Raw genomic sequence first — 21229 nt, forward strand, 5'->3', positions numbered from 1 at the left:
GAAATACTACCATATCACTAGAAACGCTACATGTAGTTCTCTAGCTAAGCAGTAGAAATTCTCTACATACTGTTTGCTACACTTCCTACGCTCAGGGAAGCTTCGTTCCGAAGCTTAGCATGGATCTTCACTGATTGTTTGGCGCCTCTTCGGCAAAGGCATCCGCCGTTCACGATGACAACCGCCGTCGTCCCCGAACGAGACCCCGTTCGTACATGGACACAAAGTCCCAGAGATACTCTATCTGAAGCAGGCCCCCCACCAAACATCAGTCACTACCCTGCCACGATTTTGTAACGTGCAGCGGTTTGAACACGCTCGCCTTTGCTTTTGCGTGATCAAGAGAAATCACCAAGAAGAAAAAAAGCTAGCTCAAGAGCGAGGCAGTAGAAGTTCCCTGTAAAAATGCCAACAATTCGATATTACATATATTTAACGATATCGTGCTTCCATACCACACGCAGGTTTAAATGTCCAAGTCAGTCGTTGATTGTGAAAGTCAGCCCTTCTCGCAAAAGTCCAATAGTACTAAGAGAGAAAGAGATCATTGTGTTAGTTTTCTCTACTGGATCTGATCTTGCTGGAGCACACGGCTTTTCTATGCTCTTTTAGGAATATTCAAGATTGGTAAGCTTCCTGTGATGAGTTTGTATAACGATCTAGTTCGTCAATACAACCTCGAATTGGGTCAAATGCTGTCTGACGTGTTTCATACCGATTGTTATGCCGTTCTTGGCACACTGATTTGACTGCGGATAACTCCGTTTACCTGATCAGGATATGGGGCTCACGGCGGGTGTGACCGGTCAACAGGGGATGCTTGCTCCTCCTGGGCACCTGGTCCCACCTCTGGTGTGTACCGGTTCTGTATAAAAATCAAGTACCGCCGCGATGGCCAAGAGGTTAGAGTGTTCGCCTCGCATGCGGAAGGCCGGGGTTCGGATCCCGGCCACGACAGACCTAAGTCGTTAAAACAGGTAGTGACAGTTCTATCGCCAAACACTCGGAATCAGGTGTGAATGTCACGGGTCCTCGGAGATGACCTTAAAAACACAGTAGGTGTGACACGCTGGCCATAAGCGCCGAGCATAGGCCTAAATTTGAAACCTTTCACCTGTCTTGGTAACGTCTCCATATGAGTGAAAAATTCCCGAGCGAGACTTTAAGCAAGATACAATCAATCAATCAATCTAATACAAGCTATCCACACTTCTGGCAATCTGATTAAAACCAGATCTTCAATCCGCTCCTCTATTGGCCATGTCGCGTTGAAGATCTGGCGAAAAGCAATAAGGGGTCATGTTCTGGTGAACTCTAATGACGTTAGTTTGAGCCAATCGTTGTCTTCCTATTCAGCCAATCAATGAATCGGCTCAAGAATCTGTGGACTGCATTCGGATATTTTCGACCATTTCCGCGTGTAAAAAAATACGGAAAAATCCAATATGGCGGCACCCTAGAAGAACAATGTTTACTACGACTGATGCATAAAAAATGTTCCTAACAGCTGTCTGAAACGTATTCTCTGGAGAAATTGGCAATTGAAATGGCAGCATGTGAAGTTGGAACGCCTAAACGACTCTATTGTCTGTAAAATGTGTGTGTCTTGTGTTGTTTTTCATTCATTCAGACGGAAATAACTTCTACTGGGGAACGCGTGGAAACGAAATTTTTGAAGAAGAAATTGAAGCTAACTGACGAAAGGGTAAATGAAATTAAACTTGTAGTAGACAGTTTTGAGTTGGATAGTGCTCGCGATGAACGAAATAGTGTCTGTCTTAAGTGTTTCAACAAGGTTGAAAGGGTTCTCCATTTACAGGAAGAAAGGTGTAAACTGAAAACCGAACTGAAACAATCACGTTCAAATTTCCTTAACTTTGCCATCTCCAAATAAGACATCGTTTTCTCAAAACAGGCTACTTAGATCGCAAAGTATTTCTCAGCTACCTAAGCAAGTTAACAGGTTTAAAAATCAATACAGGAAAAACCAAAGTTATGCGTCTAAATGCTGCAAACATTACACAAATAACCATCAATGGGAACAACATAAACGATCTGGATGAGTTCATTTACCTCGGAGCAACAGTAAGCAAGACAGGAGGTACTAATGAAGATATAAGAAGAAGAATTGGCCATGCAAGAGTAGCATTCCATAAGCTACGCAAGATCTGGAGCAATAACCAACTCAACAGAAATGAAGCTCTTCAGCTCAAATGTAATAGCTGTGTTATTGTATGGCAGTGAGACCTGGAAAATGACAAAAGGGGATGAAAAACTTGGAGATACCTTCCAGCACAAATGTCTTAGGAAAATCTTAAAGATCTACTGGCCAATGAAAATACCAAATGTAGCAGTTAGAGAGATAGCAGGAGTAGCAAAGATCAGCACTATGATAAAAACACGCAGATGACAGTGGATTGGACATGTGTTACGGATGGATAAAAGAACACACCCATATGTAGCCCTTAGTTGGACACCAGAAGGAAAAAGAAAGAGAGGAAGACCGAAGGAAACGTGGAGAAGAACAATAGAAAGAGAGAAGAAAGAACTAGGTTTTGGGTCATGGACAGAGGCAGCAAGATCAGCCCAGGACAGAAGTAAATGGAGAGGACTTGTTCATGGCCCTATTCTCCACGAGGAGAGAAGGAATTAAGTCAAGTAAGTCAAGCAAGTTAAACCATTTCCTACGACAGTAGTTATGAAGTCCCCAGTTCGGATACCTTCTTTACAACATGCACAGATTCCATTACCTGTAGGTCAACAGATTCCATTACCTCTACGTCAACCATGTGGGCAAGTGGTTTTGGTACCAACAGTTACAGAATTGTCATCTGTACAGCCAGTAATGCAACGTAAGTAATTGATCAGATATAACATTATATAATAATGTAATATGCCAAAGAAGCAATTGAAAAGTGGGGTTCTTACATGTAAATATATAAGTATGGTGTGCTTTGTCATAATTTTAGTATGTGAACATTCAAAAGGGTGGCTTACCCCCACCCACATACCCCCCTCCCTTCACCCATGATATTGTCATATTAAATCAAGATTTATCAATATTTCACAATAGCCCTCATTCCTAGGTGCTGTCAAGTTTCTGGGGAGATATATTTTATAAAATACTATGTCTGATGTTTCTCAATAGTTTTATCTACCACTGGTTTTCTCTCATTCAGTATATCAAGATACTGCTCATGAACATTTTGTAAAGTTGTTGAAAGTTCACCAAGAGACAGTTTTCACCAGTGGTTTTGATCAATACCCCCGAAGTGGTCAATTGTGATTTAAACTGTCAATTCTCCAAGTTTTGTACATTTCTTGCAAAAATAAAGATAAATTAAAAGTCTTTTCATTATATGGATCAAATGTTGATTAATATTTTTCATTACATAAACAAATGTAATTTCATAAGTTTAATATATTTGGTTTGCTGAAACTTACCAGAAATATCTTCAGTACATACCAAAGGGTCACAGTCTTATATATAGCATAGCTTGACAATTGGAGACAGGCCTGTTTATACATGTACCTGGACAGATTAAGAATAAAAGGTAACAGGCCATTACCTGAGCACATGAAGCAGAGTTGACTTTCAGACAGGTGTTAATAAGCATAGGCTGGGACCAGTGTGCATGTTATTGTTATGAAAACATCACCAACCCACCCCCTCGAATGTTTATTTAACAGTTAAAATGAAGATTTTAAACAATAGGTAGTTCTTGTTAAACTAAGGAATTTGAACAGAAACTTTTACCTCTTCCCCAATTCAACAGATTCATTTGCACATTATTTATTTAATATTATGACTTATAAGTATATTATAAACTAATAGTGCATGTTATGAATGTATTTACCATAATGGTCACTTAAACATTTAAAATAAATATCACAGACTATAATGACCAAAGAATTTTCAATTGACCAATACTGACCGGTTTTAACCAGTATTGACCACCAGCCCGGTCAATACTCGTATTGACCACTTTTTTGCCAACCCTGCAAGGGGTCCAAGCATGTCATAAAATATTTGGTTCCATTGGACTTTTCAGAAAGTTTATTTCTGGTGAGATTCAACACCACATAAACTCTTATTCATGTGGGCTCCAGTGTTTCATGTTAATTAATAGAATTTTATCATTTCCAAAAACACAAAGCACGGAGGTCACTTAAATTCTCTGGTGATGAAAAGGAAAATTTTACAAAACCTACATCAGACTTACTTCTAAACGTATTAGAAGGAGAAGTAGAGGTATTGTTTGAGAATGTTCGGTTACTTGTATTTCATTGCATGGTGTTCTGTTTTGCGTTATCTTTTTTAGAATTTTATTTTTTTAAACTTAGGCTGTTTTATATATAAGTCATAGAAACATCACCTATCTACATACATGTATGAGGAAATCAAATCATTGAACTCACTGAAAAAACTTATTAATATCACAAATTAAGATTAAGCCCAAATATATAGGATGTTATGTTATGCAGTTGGATGTTAATTTATTTCACGAGTTAAACAGGATTTTTAAAATATATTTTCACAAGTACTTTACATTCTTGGAAATATACCCCAAAAAAAAAACTTGTCTCACAATCAAATGAAATAAAATCCATATCTAATGACAGAATGTTGAATTTTCTGTTTATTACATTTTCCTTGATGTACATTGTAGCCTCTTTTAAACTTTCTGCACCAAAACAATGCTTTACAATGCTATACAAAACAATACATGTATTGCACATTGAATGTAGTTCTAGCAAGTCAACAAGGTACTGAGCAAAAACACTAAATTCAGTTACATCAACAAAATAAATGTAATTAATTTATGGAAAAAATTATGAATTTGAAATGAATTATACAGCAAATTGCAGATATGGCCTAGTTTGACACTGTGAAGATGTGACTTTTGATATCTTCACAGTGTGAAGATACTACCAGTGAAAATATCACTGTGATATGTCAGATACCTTTTTATATTTCACTACTGAAAATGCAATAGGTTGAATTATGTTTACATGTATTGCATAATTATGTTCCAACTTCAGACATAAAACACAAAACAATCATGCATAGATCTACATATGTTCTAAGACTTACTTCACTTTTGTCATTCTGCTTTTATGCACTTAGTAAACAGAGCTGATACACGTAGTTACCATGGTTACTCAAAGATAGGGCAATATTATTATTTTACTGTATTTATATACATGTGACGCCTTATATAATAAAATAATTACCCTAAAGTGCTTTACATGTAAAACAAACTAAAACAAAGAAAATAAATAAATACAACGCGGCATGGCCAATAGAGGAGCAGATTGAAGATCTGGTTTTAATCAGATTGCACTTCTGGTGTCTGTGGTTGAACGAGACTAGCCAGCACAGTGTAAGTCAATTTCGCGCATCTCGAGATTTTGCCTGGTACTTCCGGGAACAAGTAATATATGGCGATCTCCTTGTCTTATTTCGCTTCGTATACAGAGGAGCGTATAAAGCTGCAACGACGGTCAAAGAACTGTGAATAGTGACAATGTTTTCAGATTTCTCTATGATGAGGGAAATCCGATGTTTACGGGAACAGATCAGGTCAGCATGAGGAACCTAGCAAACACGATACGATATTCTTTAATATATATTGTTTAATGCGTGTAACATACATCAACTCTGACAACTGGTGACAAAGGATAATGCCGAAATATACAAAATATGACAATGATTCAATACACAAGAGCTTGTTCTGCGAATAGTCAGTTTTTAAATCGGAGCAAGCTACTGACAAACAAGTTGATGGTGCAGGGGTTTCAACAGTCTCAATTGAAGTCAGCATTTCGCAAATTCTATGGTCTTTATAACGATCTAGTTCGTCAAGACAACCTATCATTGGGTCAAATGCTGTCTGACGTGTTTCATACCGATTGTTAGGCCATTCTTGCCACAGTGATTTTGACTACGGACAACTCCGTTTACCTGATCGGGATGTAGGGCTCACGGCTGGTGTGACCGGTGGACAGGGGATGCTTACTCCTCCTAGGCACCCGATCCCACCTCTGGTATATCCAGGGGTCCGTGTTTGCCTAACTATCTATTTTGTATTGCTTATAGGAGTTATGAGATTGATCATTGTTCGTTATCTTCACCTTTCATTAGAAAAGAGAGGGTAAAGTATGCTTTAAGTGTTTAGAAGGTACAACTGATTATCCCTTCCATTTCCGCTCAAGATGGCGTAATAACGATTTAGTTTGCCATTACAACCTATCATTCGGTCAAATGCTGTCTGGCTTGTTTCATACCGATTGTTGGGCCGTTCTTGCCACAGTGATTTTGACTACGGACAACTCCTTTTACCTGATCGGGATGTAGGGCTCACGGCTGGTGTGACCGGTGGACAGGGGATGCTTACTCCTCCTAGGCACCCGATCCCACCTCTGGTATATCCAGGGGTCCGTGTTTGCCTAACTATCTATTTTGTATTGCTTATAGGAGTTATGAGATTGATCATTGTTCGTTATCTTCACCTTTCATTAGAAAAGAGAGGGTAAAGTATGCTTTAAGTGTTTAGAAGGTACAACTGATTATCCCTTCCATTTCCGCTCAAGATGGCGTAATAACGATTTAGTTTGCCATTACAACCTATCATTCGGTCAAATGCTGTCTGGCTTGTTTCATACCGATTGTTGGGCCGTTCTTGGTACACTGATTTTGACTACGGATAATTTCGTTAACCTGATCAAGATAAAGATATAGGGCTCACGACCGGTGTGACCGGTCGACAGGGATGCTTACTCCTCCTAGGTGTGTCCAGGGGTCCGTGTTTGCCTAACACTCTATTTCGTATTGCTTATGGGAGTTATGAGATTGATCACTGTTCGTTATCTTCAACTTTAAAATGGTGACCGTTTTCCTGCCTGGGACTTTGGATTTGCTTCCCAAACGCAGGTGGGGTTACTACTTTTTTTCGAAAACGAAAAGAGTGTTAACCACTAACGACCCTGTCAAGGGCGCAATAGAGGTTGGCACAAATCAGCACAAAGCTGTTTCGTACTAACCGGATCACCGTTCATAGCCCGATCATCGATGCGAGGGGGTCTCCTCGAGGGGTTTACATCTATCCGACCCCGCTAGGGACCCTTCGAAAGGCAGCCTGACCTCTCGTTTTCACATGAACTTTGTCATTAACGTGGGGATCCGGGTTAGAATAGGTCGTCAGTACCCCCTTGCTTGTCGTAAGAGGCGACTAAATGGGGCGGTCCTTCGAATGTGACCGCAATAACCGAGGCCCCGTGTCGCAGCAGAAGGTGTGACACGAAAAAGACCTCTCCCTGCACAAAGGCCGTAAGAGCCGAGCATTGGTCTAATTTTTACAGCCCATCACTGGCAATGGTGAAGTCTCCATATGAGTAAAAATCTCTAGAGGGACGTTAAACAATAATCAATCAATCACCATCCCAGGGAAAACCACTAAGAAAAACTCGGACTAAAATGTCGGCGTTGTCTAACAATCATGAAACCATAACCACCACAAAGGTTTCCTGTGATGTCGATATCGAAACCGTTCTCAGCCCGGCAGTATTTAATGTTATAGATGAAGAAGAGGATATTGCGGCTGATCCGTTTGTTGGTGATGATAAGAATTAAGGAGATATATGTAACATTCATGCTCTATTTGTTAAATACGTTGAGTCACTAACATTGAACAGATATTGAAAATACTGTATAATTTAGAGTTATAGTTTTTTGTGATATAATCTCTTCAATGACAAACATATTACCATTATGCACAGATCAGATTTAGTTATTATTAAATGAAAAAAAAACAAAAAAACACTCAACCATGTCTGAAGTGACTCTCACAAAAATACCGTTTAGCGGTGTTTTTTTTCGCGGGGTTATAATTTTTAGCGGTTAGATAGCTTTCCGACAAAATTTCAATCGCCAAATATGCACTCAATTGCGGCTTCAGTATTTGAAAGAGAGAAAGCCAGCAAATCGCCAAATTTTAGACACGCGGAATAAACCCGCTATACGGTATACCAAACATTTGTTTTTTTTTAAATCATTTGTTTTGTAGTTTTTAGCTCACCTGAGCTGAAAGCTCAAGTGAGCTTTTCTGATCACCCGTATTCCGGCGTCCGTCCGTCTGTAAACTTTTCACATTTTCAACTTCTTCTCAACAACCACTGGGTCAATTTCAACCAAAGTTAGCACAAAACATTCTTAGGTAAAGGGAATTCTAAATTGTTAAAATAAAGGGCCAGGCCACCTTCCAAGGGGAGATAATCAAGAAAAGGTAAAAATAGGGTAGGGTCATTAAAAAATCTTCTTCTCAAGAACCACTGGGCCAGAAAAGATGAAATTTATAGATAAGCTTTATTAGGTAGTGCAAATTCTAAATTGTTAACATCATGGCCCCCGGGGGTCGGATGGGGCCACAATAGGGGATCAAAGTTTTACATACAAATATAATGGGAAAATCTTCAAAAATCTTCTTCTCAAGAACCACTGAGCCAGAAAAGCTGAGATTTATATGAAAGCTTCCTTATATAATGCAGATTCTAAATTGTTAAAATCATGGCCCCCGGGGGTCGGATGGGGCCACAATAGGGGATCAAAGTTTTACATACAAATATATAGGAAAATCTTTAAAAATCTTCTTCTCAAGAACCACTGAGCCAGAAAAGCTGAGATTTATATGAAAGCTTCCTTATATAATGCAAATTCTAAATTGTTAAAATCATGGCCCTCGAGGGTCGGATGGGGCCACAATAGGGGATCAAAGTTTTACATACAAATATATAGGAAAATCTTTAAAAATCTTCTTCTCAAGAACCACTGAGCCAGAAAAGCTGAGATTTATATGAAAGCTTCCTTATATAATGCAGATTCTAAATTGTTAAAATCATGGCCCCCGGGGATCGGATGGGGCCACAATAGGGGGTCAAAGTTTTTTTTTTTTTTTTTTTTTTCGTTTTTGTTGTTGATATAGTGCAGATTCTAGTTTGTTAAAATCATGGACCCCGGGGATTGGATGGAGCCTCAAGGGGGGCATCAAAGTTTTACATACAAATTTATAGGCAAAAAATCTTTTAAAATCTTCTTCTCAAGAACCACTGAGCCAGAAAAGTTGAGGTTTATATGAAAGCTTCCTGATATAGTGTAGATTATAAATTGTTAAGATCATGGCCCCCGGGGGTCGGATGGGGCCACAATAGGGGGTCAAAGTTTTACATACAAATATATAGGAAAAATCTTTAAAAATCTTCTTCCCAGAACCACTAAGCCAGAAAAGCTGAAATTTATATGAAAGCTTTCTGATATAGTGCAGATTCAGATCTGTTAAAATCATGTCCCCCTGGGGTAGGATGGGGCCACAATAGGGGATCAAAGTATTACATACAAATATATAGGGAAAATCTTTAAAAATCTTCTTCTCAAGAACCATTGGGCCAAAGAAGTTCACATTTACATGAAAGCTTTCTGACATAGTGTAGATTCAAGTTTGCAAACACCATGGCCTCCAGGGGTAGGTTTGGGGCCATAATAGGGACTACGGTTTTACATGCAAATAGATATGGAAAATCTTCTGATATGGACCAAGGTGACTCAGGTAAGCGATGTGGCCCATGGGCCTCTTGTTCAAAATCATTTGTTTTGTGTGTGTGGTTTTTTTTCGAAAAGGAAATCTGACAATTTCCTACAGCATCGATATGCATCCAAGAAAGTAATGGTGGCTCAGGCAGTGCAAACAACAATGAATAAAGAGCACCTCTGCGATTATCATGATGATGACAATTTGATGAATTCGGGAAGAATGTGAAGAAAATTCATTTTGAAAGATGTCATGAAATATGACAACAGCTGCAAGTTTGACACGGGTGGCTTCATTATTTTACCAATGGTTGCCTAAAAAATCTAACACGTATTACGTTTATAAAATATTATAATTTCTACATCAATAGAAATCCCTAGCCCAGAGTCATTTGAATCAAGATAATCTGACATAGCTATAAAAGTTTACAAAAAACCCCAAACAAACAAAAAAACTCAAAATGGAAGTACCATCCTATTACTACTTGCACATAGAGTTCTGGGTCCAGTGTCATAAAACATTCCTAAGATATATCTTAAGATATGTCGTAAGATATTCTTAAGTTCTAACTTACGAATTTCCTAAGAATATTCACAACTGTTTCACGAAACGTTCATAAGAAATATCTTTTCCTAAGATATATCTTAAATATGTGTATATCAAAACAGGTGATCAGTGTTTTCAGATTTTGCATTAACAGTTTAAATACCGGTAGTGAATAAATGGCTTGTGTAAATTAATCATTGAAAAATGATAATTGGTAGAAAACCTTATTAGATACACACTACAAACAATTAAGTTTGACATTAGTACATAGTTTCAGAGAGGGGGAAGGGGGCTGTCACCTGTTTCAGCCCGATATTGCAACTACATGTAGAAATTCAACACATTTCCAATAATTGACTGTCTGTCATGTTTCAATGATTTTAGTGTTCAATTCGCTATCCAATTCAACGAATAAATCGAGCCACACAACCCATGCCGTGCTCGAAATGTAAACATGTCGCAATCAAAAAGAAATCCTAATATCTCAACGGCAGAAACATAAATCTTAACTGGGAAGGTAGAAAAAAGAAAAGAAGTGTTATATCCAAACAGTACTCCAGCGTGACAAATTCAGCTAAAAAAAAGACAATGGGAAGAAATTACAGCAAAGGTAAACGCAGTTAATACCTCCCAAAAAAGGACAGTTGATGAGCTAAAAAAAGAAACGGAGCTGCTTAACGAGCGATACGAAAAGGGAGATGGCGTTGAATAGACGAGAACAGCAAAAAACTGGCGGTGGCCCCTTGCCCAAAGAAGTAGAAATCACTCCAATAGAGGACAAAATCCAAGATATAATTGGAAACACGTGCGTTTCTGGGATTTCGGGTGGGGTTGATACTTTCGATAAGGAACCTTCAAGTTCCACTAAGCCCTCTGCATCTCCTTTAGGCATCTTGATGTAGTTAGGGCTCATGTTTGAAAGTAAAGAAGAAACATCTCTAACTATTCTGGAAACGTTGGACTTACTGATGCCATGGAGATCAGCAGTCACCAATTGGAAATTCCCCGTGGCATAAAACCTGAGGGGAGCCATGACTTTTAACGATGTCGGCAATGATTGGGACCTACGAGTGTGTCTTTTCAAATCGTTTTCCATCATTTGGCATAAGTCAATGATCAAATGAAGTGGTAGTTTAAATTTTGAAACAATCTCCATGTCGTTCATATAATCTAAAGGATTGTTTCTATCTCTGAACTGCCTTTCTCGTCTAAGTTGACGACGACACAGCAAAATATAGGCCGCCGCCATATTTAGTTTGAACTTAAGACACCTACTTACCTGTCGTAAAGTTACGAAAGAACTTATGAAAATCCTAAGATACGACACTTTTTGTGAAACGGATAAGGAATGAACTTAGGAAAATTTTATGTCTTAAGTTAGATCTTAGTCGTAAGTTAGTTTTGTGAAACTGGCCCCAGGTAACAGATTCTGGATTTTGTCTGAATACAGTAGTCAATCTAGCAGACAATGATGAACTATACAATAATTTTCTTTCTCATGTCCTAAATATAAAAAGCAAATAAGAGACCAACAAGAATTTTTATGCACTATATGGATATTGGGATTTTAATGAATCTCACGTGCGACCACCGCTAACATCCGCGGCGTAGGTGGGCAAATTATTCTACCAGCAACGCCAATAAAGTATTTGCTATCAAAGAAACAACAGCAATAAAAAAAACTATAAAAAACCTTTTAACCCCCCCCCCCACACAAAAAAAACCCAACACAACTTTATTCATTTTTTTTTTTACATATATACCTTGGGGGAACACCTATTATGTTAGCCCTGCGAGTAGTGGTGGAGGAAATAGTGATATTTATGACCAACTTCAATCCTCCCAGCACGTGCCCATCCGCACAAGTGGACGTTACTCCGGGCCCTCATGTCACCAGTTCATCTCTCAGGAGCAGTGTGTTGTGATGTTTGTTTCAAGAATATGATATTCTTTGTGAAGATGGCAGACTTGGGTTTTACACAATAAAATCTGTACAGTCAATAACACAATGTGTTTTGGAAAATTGTTTGAAACAATCTGACGTGTTCTCTGTTTGGTCAGCAAATCAAGAATCCGAGTTTCTTAGATACCAAAGAAGTCCATGTTACAAAAATTCTGCTTACCAACGTGTCGGGTATTCCGAACATGTTACCGAGAGAAATGATGTCATAACCTCTTCGCAGTCTCAGAAAGCATTAAGGTCATCTCCTACTGTAATGTCAGTACACGTTTGGGACCTTTTCTTGGAGTCTAAAAATTAATTGATTAAAATTAAAATTTAAATATTGTGTGATACATACTAGTACCTTTGCAAGTAAATTAGGATAATCTCATTCAAAATATTAAAATAACTACAGTGATCCGGCCTCAGAAAACACATCTGTTCGGCTTGAGCATCCGCGTTGCACATGCAGTCTCAGAGGACCCAGAGCCCGACCGGAAATCCTAAAATCCATCCCCAAGAATAACTACGCGCAGTATACATGTATTTTAAATCTTAAAAAGAATTTACATACCCACTGAAGATTTTCATGAATATACAAAAAGATTATTTATGAAATAAATATAAATGGTTTATTGATTTTTTGTTCAACACGCACTTGCTAAAATCGTAGTTTACACGTACTTCTACAGAACTCATGCGAGTGCTATCTGTAATTATTTCAAGCATAAAAAAATAAATGAGTACATAAAAACTTTCCAAATTGGAAGCTGATTGGACCCCATCAGTATATGCAACTCGAAATATGCTTTGATTTCTTCGACATTAGTGTCCACCCAATCTGCACCCCGTTAATCCTTTTTGCGAACTCCTGGCAGCATATCTGTTAGGTTCTCTTGATAATTCTTAAAAAAATCATTTGATACCATTAAATAAAAATAACCTAGCACATAATCGGCGGGCGACAAGTAGTGACATGAATCAGTATCCTCTCAAAACGGGGTGCAGGTCGCCGGACCAAAAATCAGGATCTTCTGGATTACTGACCCGACTGGAGAAAGTTTCCAGAGACGACTGCGAATGGATATTATCTTCATCCGTATCAGAGGAAAATGAATCATAGTTTCCGTTTATATCTATGTCTGAACATAAGGAACTGCTAAAATCGACGCTCGATGGATCGCTGTCGTCGTCGCTGTCACCAGAAGCCATATTTACATTTCGCGCTGTTTATCTTGTTGCTATATTTATAACCACACATGTGACGTAACAAGTTGATTTTAGAATCACTGACAGCGAGAATACACTTCCCCGTGTGAAATTTTATTCATCAATCTCGTTAACGTATTTGGGCGATAAAGGATTTAATCCAGACTTGCAGAGGGTAAGTCTCCCTATAGGAGAGGCTTCACTCTATAACACCGACTTTATATACTATTAGTATAAAGTCAATACTATCTAGTGACTAGTTCACTTGGTCATTCAATATGATATAATGAGTACTTTGCATGACAACACGAACAAATAGCACGCACGAGTATGTACATGTATATACATATATATGTAAAGAAGCTTCTATGGTTTTTCAATCACTGTGCTTAGGAGCATCATAAGACAACACTAAGTCGAGACGAAAAAGATCATCGGAATGGTAAGATCATTTAACCATTCCCTTACATGGTGTTCATGACGATTGTATGCTTCCCTAATAATCTCTCTGATACTTCATCTGTTGAATTACCACTAACATCATATATTATCCTAATAATAACATTAATAAAGTTTTGACTCATACATATTTCCAAATCCCAAACTGATTTTTATTTTTCGATATATAAGAATAACTCGTTAAGAAAATTTGGCATGTTGAAAAATGTTATAACAAGTAAGTACAACATACAATGCATTTTATACTTATTTATATAATACATCAGAAAGTATGTGGTTTTTCTGTTATTGTCCTCATGAAATAAAATGATCATAACATGCTTCCATTTTAGATTGCATATCTATAGAAGTATTTATACATAACAACCTTTATCAACATTCTAACATTAAAAACTAAGATGGTTTGGAGTTTCTTTTATGTGACAGTTATTAATATTACTGTGTGTTTCTCTTTTCCATTTACTGAGATGAGCATTATTACAGAGGCTATTATTTAAAAGCTTGTATGTAAATTCAGATCGCTGCTTATCAGGAATATCCTATAATGTACAGTGATAGATATATTTTCGTGTTATATATTCAATGCTAAACTCGTCATTTAAACGCTTTGATAATATGGTTTACAAACCTTCTACACACAAGTCCATTGCGTAAGATGAAAAATAATGGCTGGTTATCTAAAACAAGATTTTCATAAAAGAAACCGCATCTTTGGTCTCTAAAATTCATAATACCTGTATAATACCTGTGTAGAAAAGAAAGTTTTTTGTGTGTTGTATGTTTAAAATCTTGGCAATTAGAAAAATCAATTTTTCTACATGACCTCAAAAGTTGATTGAAATTGCCTCTCATTGTATAAATGCAAGGTGAAGATAACGAACAGTGATCAATCTCATAACTCCTACTATTTGTATCTTCATCTTGCATTCAATATTAACAATTGATAATCCACCTTTTAAAATACTGTCGATCAAAGCATTACACTTAATTCTCTCAGTCTTATCCCGAATAAAGTTGTATATTTCTTAATGTAAACTTAGTGTTGAAGCAACATGCACAAGTTTAGATGCAGCTAGTGTCTTTACTATGCATTATTTACAAAATAAAGTTAGCTTTCTACTTTTCCATGATTTAAAGATTTTCTCTAGGCCTATATATGATAGATTTTCATCCAATTTTATCATAATACTGTTTTTTTTCGTGACCAGTATAAACTCCAAACACCTTGTTGTAAGTGTTTTACACGTTATCTTAATACCTTACAAATTATCATACAAAAATTTTAATTTCTGTCTTATTTATGTTTATTTTTGGTACTGCATGTTCGAAAATTCATTTGGTATAGCGAATGATATTTTCAACGACATTTCGTCTTTCAAAGCTAAAGTTCAACCATCCTTTTATGACTTGATTATACATATTTTATCTTAGTAGCTAAAAATTGTACTGCAAAGAGATCCAAACAAGGCTGATATCGGACAGCCTTGCGGAATGCCTCTTGTCATTTCACAAGTTTTAGATAACCAGCCATTATTTTTCATCTTACGCAATGGATTTGCATGTAGAATTTTTATACCCATTTTATAAAAGTATTGCTTATATTGAATCTTCGAAGAGTGTTGAAAAGAAAATCTCATTCAATGGAGTCAAAAGCTTTTTCAGAGTCTAAGAAAAGTAGTATATTATTTGAGTTTACTGTTTCACAGTGATCAGAAAAGTCGAGTTTTAGTCTAGCATTGTTTATATCTCTCAACAGATTCGATACGCAAGAGCTTCTTCTGCGTATAGCCAGTTTTTAAATCGAGGCAAGCTACGAACAACAAGTTGATGGTGGAGCGGTTTCAACAGTCTCGATTGAAGTCAGCATTTCGCAAATTCTATGGTCGTTATAACGATCTAGTTCGTCAATAAAACATATCATTGGGTTAAATGCTGTTTGATATGTTTCATACCGACACTGATTTTGACTAAGAATAACTCCGTTTACCTGATCAGGATATAGGGCTCACTGCGGGTGTGACCGGTCAACAGGAGATGCTTACTCCTCCTAGGCACCTGATTCCACCTCTGGTGTGTCCAGGGGTCCGTGTTTGCCCAACTCTCTATTTTCTATTGCTTATAGGAGTTATGAGATTGATTACCGTTCGTTATCTTCACCTTTCATCCTACAGTATATATCTTTTATGTAGTCTGGTTTTTTGTTGATTAATTTTGACAGTATATTCTAGAGTCTTTCTGAAAACGAAAGCAATGATTTTTCTAATCTGTCTTTGTCGAGCTTATTGGTCGATTCTTTTTAAGTTCTCTGTTTCGCCTTTTTTTAATTTTAGAAAAGATAATAGAAAATCTCTGTATATGAAAGTTTCCCATCATGAAAAATATCTTTAAGGTTTTTATAAAAAAGGAGTATGTTATTCCCCAAACACTGATAAGAGTCACTTGAAAGGTCATCTAGTCCAGGTGATTTTCCCTTTTTCCATATTCTGAGAGCATCTTTACACTCTTCATATGTAGGAAACGTTTCTAACAACTTTTTGTATTGTTAGATTTGGAAGACCATCCATTTCAGATAAATATTGTTCTATTTTCGCATCTGATATGTTTTTACTTTTATAGAGATCATTATAAAAAGAATACATTTCGCTCATTATTGCATTTGTTTTGTTTATTTTCCTCCGGTCTCCTGATTTTAGTTGATTATTGATTGTACTTTGAGTCCCCTCCCTCTTTAATTCATTTTGCTTTGGATGTTATTTGAGCACCTTTTGAATTTTTAAAAAATCGTAAATAGCGTCTAATTCCGCTTCTAATGTTTTTGAATGTTCTAGCTCAAGTCATCAGTATTTCCCATATCGACCGGTCAGAGGCACTGTTAGCAAGTTTCAAAGTTGATAATATTTTACATTTCGTTGTTTCTTTCTGGAGTTTGGACACTATTTAAATATCAATATTATAAAATATCATAGAAACCATACAATTTAATTGTTTTAATGATTTGGGAACTGACAAATATTCCTGAAATGCGGTTTGATTACGCGTTATATCAACATTAATTTTGACAACGGATAACCCCTTTTTCCTGATCAAGATATAGGGATCACGGCGGGTGTGACCGGTCGGCAGGGGATGCCTACTCCCCTAAGCACATGATCCCACCTTTTGTATATCCATGAGTCCGTTTTAGCCCAACTCTCTATCTTGCATTGCTTATAGGACTTGTGAGATTGATCACTGTTCATTATCTTCACCTTTCATCAACATGTAACAATATTCCATCATCATCTGTGTCTCTCTACTGATTCGGTACGCGAAATCATTTTCTGTGTGTGGTCTATTTTTAAATACAGACAAGCTACTGACAAATACGTTGATGTTACAGGAGTTTCAACAGTCTCGTTTAAAGCCAGCATTTCGCAAATTCTACAGTCGTTATAATGACCTTATTTCTACAGTCGTTATAATGACCTTATTTCTACAGTCGTTATAATGACCTTATTTCTACAGTCGTTATAATGACCTTATTTGTAAATGCACCCTGTCTTACGTGTTCCATATCAATATTTGGCTGTTAACACTGATTTGTACTACGTTAACATACTGATTTGTACTACGTTAACATACTGATTTGTACTACGTTAACATACTGATTTGTACTGCGTTAACATACTGATCTGTACTGCGTTAACACACTGATTTGTACTACGTTAACTACTGATTTGTACTACGTTAACTACTGATTTGTACTACGTTAACATACTGATTTGTACTACGTTAACATACTGATTTGTACTGCGTTAACATACTGATTTGTACTACGTTAACATACTGATTTGTACTGCGTTAACATACTGATTTGTACTGCGTTAACATACTGATTTGTACTACGAAGTATTCCGTTTGACTGATCAAGATAGAGGGTTGACGTCGGGTGTGGCCGGTCAATAGGTGATGTTTAACCTTTCTAGTCACCTTAACTCTCTCTCTCTCTCTCTCTCTCTCTCTCTCTCTCTCTCATAATTTTCGATATTTGAATGAATGTGTCACTGGCTATAACTCATTTATTTTGAAGTAGACAAAATTGAGAACCAAAAGCCAATCTTTATCAAGTGAGATCATGTAAATATGAGTTTTGTTTGTTTCAGAAGTGGACACACAGGAAGAAACTTCAGTGGTTGTTATACATCTATAAATTGTCTGTTTCAGAAGTGTACATATAGCAAGGGACTGCTGTGGTTGTTGTTTTACGTCTGTGCAGCTGTTCATGGCGATTGTAATAAAGGAATTACAAAGATATTGATCAAAGACCAACTTAAAACTTTGGAGAAGTCGGTTAACATGGTGGTAGATGCCAGTTCCGGCTGCAACTCAAGTATGCTTCACTAAGGTTTTTCGATTTCAAAGCTCTTTAATTTTGAAATTGCCACTTTTTCAGTAAATGAATAAGGGTGGACACATTACTAGAATTCTTCCCACAATGAATTAAAACGATATAGTATCATTAAATGTATACCAAATCTAAGGGCTGGTTTTTTTTCACGCCCCATTAAACATTTTTTACTCAAATTGTAACATTACTAGTGTTAGATGATCGATTTCCAGAACTTTTGACCTGTGCGTGGAGCTCAAAGTCGTAGCGGTGAGGGTTCTTTATCTGTCAACGGCTATCGTGATACGGAAATTCCGATTTTATGTCATATATAAAGACCGATGATTCTTGCTTCTACACAGAATACAAGCGTACATCCTACCCACTAAGCTACCGTGACCGGTGTCATATAGTAACCTTTGCCCCTAGTCATCTACCCTTAGAAAAACTTTTAGCAGTTTTGCTATATACATGTAGCTATTATTCCAAGAGGATTATTGGTTAGATACTGGGATTTCCCCCTATTATAGCATGACTGCCACCATAGAAAACCTACTATATACCGGTAGTAGACTTTCAATCGGGTAAGTATCTAGGGAACCATTCTTTGCAATAATTTGTAATATTTGAAAAGAAAATGATTACCCTTTGATCAATTATACATATCATTACCATTATGGAATCAATACATTACTGATATTTTAGTTGTATTCCATACACATGAAATACGTGTTATAGGCGCGACAGTGTAAGATACTAAACACTGATGTTAAGTGATGTTTTAGTTGTATTCCGTACACATGAAATACGTGTTATAGTCGCGACAGTGTAAGATACTAAACACTGATGTTAAGTGATGTTTTAGTTGTATTCCGTACACATGAAATACGTGTTATAGGTGCGATAGTGTAAGATACTAAACACTGATGTTAAATGGATTAAACCTTTACCGCGATCTATAATGTATTGGACAGTTGTACCAGAGGGTCCAAGTTCGAATCTCAGAATAAGCAAATGCACTGTGTTACATAGGCACTTGTATGGTTAAGCAATAAATGTATATCCATTTTAAACAACTACATTGTACTTGTGTTATAGACCCATGAGTGATAAAGCTGTATATTGATCGTTTACTTTGATTATTTTTCAAAATCTCCGAATGATTCAAGATGACAATCACTCTAGATGTTTGTGTTTGATTGATTGAATATTGTTTAACGTCCCTCTCGAGAATTTTCACTCATATGGAGACGTCAGCATTGACGGTGAAGGGCTGCAAAATTTAGGCCTATGCTCGGCGCTTACGGCCTTTGAGCAGGAATGGATCTCTATCGTGCCACACCTACTGTGACAAGGGACCTCGGTTTTTGCGGCCTCATCCGAGGGACCGTCCCATTAAGTCGCCTCTTATGACAAGTAAGGGGTACTGAGGACCTAATCATTAATTCACTCCCAAAGGAATAAATACAGTTGTTTTTGTTTCTCATAGTAATATGATATCAGTGTGCCCATTGCCGTAATCGCATATTGTATCCATATTTGAAAAGGAAAATTACCCATTGCGCTATTGTTCGTGTGTTGTACATTATTGTTGGTGTTGTACATTATTGTTCGTGTGTTGTACATTATTGTTCGTGTGTTGTACATTATTGTTGGTGTGTTGTACACTATTGTTCGTGTTGTGCATTATTGTTCGTGTGTTGTGCATTATTGTTGGTGTGTTGTACATTATTGTTGGTGTGTTGTACATTATTGTTCGTGTGTTGTACATTATTGTTCGTGTGTTGTACATTATTGTTCGTGTGTTGTACATTATTGTTGGTGTGTTGTGCATTATTGTTGGTGTGTTGTACATTATTGTTGGTGTGTTGTACATTATTGTTCGTGTGTTGTACATTATTGTTCGTGTGTTGTGCATTATTGTTCGTGTGTTGTGCATTATTGTTGGTGTGTTGTACATTATTGTTGGTGTGTTGTACATTATTGTTCGTGTGTTGTACATTATTGTTCGTGTGTTGTGCATTATTGTTGGTGTGTTGTACATTATTGTTCGTGTGTTGTACATTATTGTTCGTGTGTTGTACATTATTGTTGGTGTGTTGTGCATTATTGTTGGTGTGTTGTACATTATTGTTCGTGTGTTGTACATTATTGTTCGTGTGTTGTACATTATTGTTCGTGTGTTGTGCATTATTGTTCGTGTGTTGTGCATTATTGTTGGTGTGTTGTACATTATTGTTCGTGTGTTGTACATTATTGTTCGTGTGTTGTACATTATTGTTGGTGTGTTGTACATTATTGTTGGTGTGTTGTACATTATTGTTGGTGTGTTGTACATTATTGTTCGTGTGTTGTACATTATTGTTGGTGTGTTGTACATTATTGTTCGTGTGTTGTGCATTATTGTTGGTGTTGTACATTATTGTTCGTGTGTTGTACATTATTGTTGGTGCGTTGTACATTATTGTTCGTGTGTTGAACATTATTGTTTGTGTGTTGTACATTATTGTTCGTGTGTTGTACATTATTGTTGGTGCGTTGTACATTATTGTTCGTGTGTTGAACATTATTGTTTGTGTGTTGTACATTATTGTTCGTGTGTTGTACATTATTGTTCGTGTGTTGAACATTATTGTTCGTGTGTTGTACATTATTGTTGGTGTGTTGTACATTATAGAGCTGGAGACGTCTGTAGCATTCCACGCTGAAATTGGCTCTAACAGAATTTACAAAGGCGGTTCAGTCTGGGTCTTTGACAAAGTTGTCACCAACTTAGGGAATGCGTACAATCCGGCGACGGGGAAGTTCACCACGCCAGGTAAAGGTGTCTATCTGTTCAACTGGTACACTCTTAGTGGTCCTGGTAGCGTGTCACATGCAGGATTATACGTAAATGGGAAAATGAAAGGAAGGCAGGCCTCCAATAACAAAGGTGAAGGAACCAGGAATATTACTGCTGGTAGCAGCATCGTCCTAGCACTGGAGAAGGGAGATTTAGTATACGTTATGGATGCTCATGGGAGTACGTCCTCAGTCATTGGAACATGGACAGCCTTTGGGGGTATACAACTGAGCTGACATCGGTTTAAATCTTCAGATCCTTTAATAAAGGTTTATCTAACT

At 37.2% G+C, this 21229-nt stretch overlaps 1 protein-coding gene across 1 annotated transcript; it reads left to right on the forward strand.

The window, feature by feature from the left end:
* The first annotated feature begins 13671 nt into the window (after window positions 1-13671).
* Window positions 13672-21229, forward strand: LOC125667038 (complement C1q-like protein 3). The gene is made up of 3 exons (XM_056156389.1): window positions 13672-13723; window positions 17944-18109; window positions 20784-21229. Exons 1-3 carry the CDS (start codon window positions 13721-13723, stop codon window positions 21182-21184), a joined length of 570 nt encoding a protein of 189 aa, XP_056012364.1. The 5' UTR covers window positions 13672-13720; the 3' UTR covers window positions 21185-21229.

This window comes from Ostrea edulis, chromosome 2 (genome assembly GCF_947568905.1).
Source record: "Ostrea edulis chromosome 2, xbOstEdul1.1, whole genome shotgun sequence".
In the NCBI taxonomy this organism is placed as follows: Eukaryota; Metazoa; Mollusca; class Bivalvia; order Ostreida; family Ostreidae; genus Ostrea; species Ostrea edulis.

Coding starts and splice junctions, on each gene's coding strand:
- LOC125667038 (XM_056156389.1), top strand. Junction 18,110..20,783: donor CAGTTCCGGCTGCAACTCAA/GTATGCTTCACT, acceptor TGTACATTATAG/AGCTGGAGACGTCTGTAGCA.